This window comes from Nannospalax galili, unplaced genomic scaffold (genome assembly GCF_000622305.1).
Source record: "Nannospalax galili isolate Female #2095 unplaced genomic scaffold, S.galili_v1.0 scaffold259, whole genome shotgun sequence".
In the NCBI taxonomy this organism is placed as follows: domain Eukaryota; kingdom Metazoa; phylum Chordata; class Mammalia; order Rodentia; family Spalacidae; genus Nannospalax; species Nannospalax galili.
This window is the reverse complement of record NW_008344750.1, coordinates 3,021,403-3,026,156: the sequence shown is the minus strand read 5'-3', so window position 1 is coordinate 3,026,156 and position 4,754 is coordinate 3,021,403. Positions and strand designations below refer to the sequence as shown.

The following is a 4,754-nucleotide window of genomic DNA, read 5'->3' as shown; positions in this document are numbered from 1 at the left end:
CAGCTAGGGCTACAGAGAGACCCTGTCTCAAAAAGACGAAAAAAAAAAAAATTGTTTTCTTACGTACATGGAAAAAAATAGTATGGGGTTGGGGAAGCAGTTCAGTGGTGTACACCTGGCTTGGGCTCCAACTACCTACTATCATAAAAACAAGGACAAAGCTAAGTTGAGGACAATATAGGAGGATTTAAGAAAAATAATCATAAGGCTGGGAGTCATTATGGGGTTAGAGTCTTGCTTTCTGCTCAAAGTTTTTCAGACTGGTGTAGACACAAATCCCAACAGGTCTAGTTAAGTTCACAGGAGGTTGGGGGAAGTTGACTGGGCATTTCCATTAAGTGTCAACTGGATACTGGTACTATCTGCTGGAAATGAACTTGGAATAGCAAGGCTCATGCCACCTGTTACAGTAGACACCCTGTTACCCACACCCAATGGACTGTTAGAAGATTAACAGTAAGTTTATCAAGGGCAGGGACAGGCTAATGTTTATGAGCCCCCTCCCTACCCACCATCAGAGTTCTACTCATAATGAAGCAGTCAATTTCTCCTGATTCCAGGTGGTTCTCCAGGCTTCTAGCAAAGTGGTAACACTTTAAGGAAAATTTTGCTCAAAGAATTTGCTGCATGCTTCAAAGCTAGATCAGGGAAAAGCACATTCCATAAATCAGCTCTCACAAAGTCTTTCCAGCAGCCACCTCAACTAGACAGCATCACCATCTTAAGAGGAGGAAGCAGCCTCAGTGTGATGCAAAATCTGGCTCAGTCACATCTCATACATAGGGACCCCCTGGATGTTTTATAACCCTAAAGTACTTGGGACTGATTGTATCATGCAGAATGCATACCACTAAGACAAAATTCCACTAACTCACATTAAACTGAGTTCCCAGCTAGGCACAGTGGTATGTGCCTGTAATCCCAGCTACTCTGGAGACCAAAGGAAAAGTATCACTTGAACCTAGGAGTTCAGGATCAGCTTAGGCAATATAGCAAAACGCTAGTTCCCAAAGTAAGTAAATAAATAAATAAATTCCCACACTCTAGGTAATCAAGTGAGGCCAGCTGTCCTTGCAGAGAGGCTTCATCCTCAGACAAGGTTCCCAGCAGACCACTTACAAAGACCTCACTGACTCCCAGAGGAAGCACTTACCTGTATAGTAGACATTTTCATCCCAACCCCTCTTCCTCCAGGCTGCATTTCGAGTCTCCTCCCGAGACTGTAGATCTTTATAGGCTATAAGATAGGCACAGACTTATTCCTCAGCATAGTGCCCCTTCCACTGCCCCAAACCCTTCCCTACTATCTCTTCCTCCCCAGATGCCTCCTCCATGGGCTATCAGCAAACACTGTCAATATCGTTCAATCATATGTATTAAAAAGATTAATTTCAGGGGCTGAAGATATGGCTCAGTGGTTAAGAACACTGACTATTCTTGCAGAAGACCCAGGTTTAATCCCAGCACCCACATGGCAGCTAACAACTGTCCATAACTCCAGTTCCAGAGGACCCGACAGCCTCTTCTGTCCGCAGGCATTGCACAACACGGGTGCACTTACCTACATGCAGGTAATACACAAAAATAAAATAATAAATATTTTTTAAAAATAGATTAATTTCAGCCAGGCATGGTGGCCTATACCTTTAATCCCAGCACTTGGAAGGCAGAAGCAAGTGGATCTCTGTGAGACTGAGGCCAGCCTGGTCTTAATTTCAGGGACTGGAGAGATGGCTCAGCAGTTAAGAGCACTGGCTGCTCTTGCAGAGGACCTGGATTTGGTTTCCAGCACCCCACATGGCAGTTAACACCATGGCAATTAACTCCAGTTCTAGGGCTTCTGATGCCCTCTTCTGGCTTCCACAGGCACTGCATGCACAGGGACACATATATATGCAGGTAAAAACACTGATACACATAAAAAAATAATTTTTTTAAAAGATCAATTTCAAGCCCGGCATGGTGGTGCACACCTTTAATCCCAGCACTTGAGAGGCCTGTCTCAAAAAGACCAAAAAAAAGGATCAATTTCAGACGATTACAAATAATATTTATAGAAAAAAGGGCAAAGAGAAATGACAGAAGAAAATGGGTAACAGAAGACAACCACTCTCTAAGGAATTAAAATGTAACGCTCAGAGCTAGAGAATAAAAACCAGCCAGGTGTAGATTGCTAGAGAAAAGCATTCCAAGTAGAAGGAACATGTGCAAAGGCCCTGTGGCAAGGGAAAAGCCCTTTGGGGGTTTTGAAGCATGTATATATTTTAACTCCTAACTTTCTGTTTCCACCCTCAAACTAACCTGTGTATTATAGGCATCTATATCCAGTGCCCACATGACAACTCTACCTGGGTGCATCTGTAATCATATATATATATATATATATATCTCCACACACTTTTTTTTGTCTTTTTGAGACAGGGTCTCCCTGTAACCTAAGCTGGCCTGGAATTCACTATGTAGACCAGGCTGGTCTCAATCCCACAAAGATCCACTTGCATCTACCTCCCAACTACTGGGATTAAAGACATTGCGCCACCAAGTCTGGTGATTTTATGATTTTTAAAATTACATTTATGCCAGGCGTGGTGGCATGCCTTTAATCCCAGCACTCAGGAGGCAAAGGCAGGCAGATATCTGTGAGTTCAAGGCCAGCCTGGTCTACATAGTGAGCTCCAGGCCAGCTGGGGCTACAGGGAGACCCTGCCAGAGCAAGTTCCAGACCAGCTGGGACTACAGGGAGACCCTGTCTTAAAAATTCAAATAAAAATAAAAATAGAAGAGTTGGAAAGATTGCTCAGTGGACAACATTCAGGAGATCAAACTCAAGTTGTCAGGCTTGGCTAGCAGCAAGCACCTTTACCCACTGAGCCATTTGGCTTGCCCAGTGCCTACATCTTAAATAAAATTGCGCTCCAATCCCACAACCTAGCTACTCTCCTAGACCTCTCTGTCTTGGAAAATGACACATAGCTACTTGGGGGCGGGGAGTCTGGGAGCTCCCTTCCTGCTTTCCTCCCCTGCCAAAGTCCCATTAGATTAGTGAATCTGTCTCAGCATCTTGCTGCCATATCTGAAGCCAAACCCCATTCTCCCCTGCCTAAACTAACACGAGCATCTTCTCCTAACCACTTTCCTCTCTTGCTCTCCTATCAGGCCCTTTGGGCAAAGCAAAGGATGCTGCTGCAGCCTCTCACCACATCCATGATAAACCCTCATTCCCACAGCCTGCAAGGTCAGCCTGACCTGGTACTTGTCCTCTAACCATCTGCTCATTCTTCCCCATTCCCTCCCACCAGCCTCCTTTCCACTCATCTAAGGCCTTTCCACATACTGTCCTTTCTACTTGCAATGCCTTCCCCAGCAATTCACAGCTGTTCTTTTCTCATCTTTTAGCTTGGGGCATGTATTTTACCCCTCAGATAGGCCTTGTTTACCCAAGCCAGGGTGAGTTCCTAGAGCTTTTCTCTGCCATCTTTCCCTCCCTGTTTTCCTCAAATATTACCTGTAATCATCTGAGGTAAGTCATTTTTGCTAGTTTATGTTTGAGGTTGCATCTCTCTCTGGTACAGCATTAGAGCCATGGGGGCACTAATGTACATACATGGTTTACAGAGTGACCAGGGGACAAATACAAGGCTCCTTGGAAGTCTCATGCCGGGCGTGGTGGCACACGCCTTTAGTCCCAGCAGAGGCAGGCAGATCTCTGTGAGTTCAAGGCCAGCCTGGTCTACATAGTGAGTTCCGGGCCAGCGGGGGCTAAAGGGAGACCCTGTCCCAAAAAAAAAAAAAAAAAAAAAAAAAAAGAAGAAGAAGAAAGTTTCCAACCTACCCCAGAGGTGGTGCACCACATAGAGCTCTCCTATTTGTGAAAAGAAGCCTCCTACTGCCTCCTGGTTCTCCTGCCGGTACTTGATGGCCCGAGCCCTGAAGATGGCAGAAAGCATGGGGCAGAGGCCAGGCACAGGGTCCCCATGAGGTGGCCCAGGCTGAGTCCTTGGCCTTGGCCACACCTCATGGGAAAAGCCTGGGATGAGGCCCAGGGAATGGATTCTGGAGGTGCAGCTACTGGCTGGTTGGTAGCACCATCCTCTACAAGATCTGCACTTCCCAGGTGGATCCTTCTCTGGGATCTGAGGAGCAGAGGATGCTAGATTCCCTTCAACACAGCCCTAAAGAAGTAGCCCACCAGGGACAGGACATCAGGGATCCCCACTCTCAGCCCCGGTGCTGCCACTCACCAGTTGTTCCCCCACTCGATCATGGTTCCAGGCTGTAAGAGACCCAGAAGAAGGAAAAAGTAAACCCCATCTTAGACTCCCAGCATCAGAGGGGCAGGGATGGGAAACTAGCCTGCCTTACCCAGAGCCAGGGGCTTCATTTACGGGCCCTGACTCATACTTGGTATATGTGAGCACATACACTTCGGCTCTGAGCCCACAGGGAGGGGCTCAGGCCCACCCAGCTTGGGCAACTGCAAAGGAGCACTACATCAGGTAAGATGGGAGACAAGAGGTGCTCTGTTGAGAGGGAGGCACCTTAAGCTTGTATGTCCTCAGCTCATAGATGTTGGGGCCAGTTCTGGGCTGTGGTTCATTCCAGAAGCTGAACTCCAGAAGCAACTGGTTTCTCCTGGACAGCAACATCTTGCTCCGCTCCTTCCGGAACTCCAGGTACTCCTAAAGGCAGGGCATTATGGGCACAGCAAGCAGGCAGGGAATATATGCTGCCTTATCAGTGTGCCCTGGGGGGGG

The 4,754-nt window shown here is 47.1% G+C and overlaps 1 protein-coding gene across 1 annotated transcript in view; it reads right to left on the bottom strand.

The window, feature by feature from the left end:
* Nucleotides 1-51: 51 nt before the first annotated feature.
* The window catches only part of Nipsnap1 (nipsnap homolog 1), a 27,373-nt gene continuing 22,670 nt past the window's right edge, over nucleotides 52-4,754 (bottom strand). The window contains exons 6-10 of the mRNA XM_008841088.3: nucleotides 4,539-4,679; nucleotides 4,242-4,273; nucleotides 3,833-3,927; nucleotides 1,154-1,237; nucleotides 52-638 (exon numbers count right to left, since the gene is read on the bottom strand). Coding sequence (XP_008839310.1) covers nucleotides 577-638; nucleotides 1,154-1,237; nucleotides 3,833-3,927; nucleotides 4,242-4,273; nucleotides 4,539-4,679 — 414 coding nt within the window. The 3' untranslated portion in view covers nucleotides 52-576. The remainder of the gene's footprint in view (nucleotides 639-1,153; nucleotides 1,238-3,832; nucleotides 3,928-4,241; nucleotides 4,274-4,538; nucleotides 4,680-4,754) is intronic.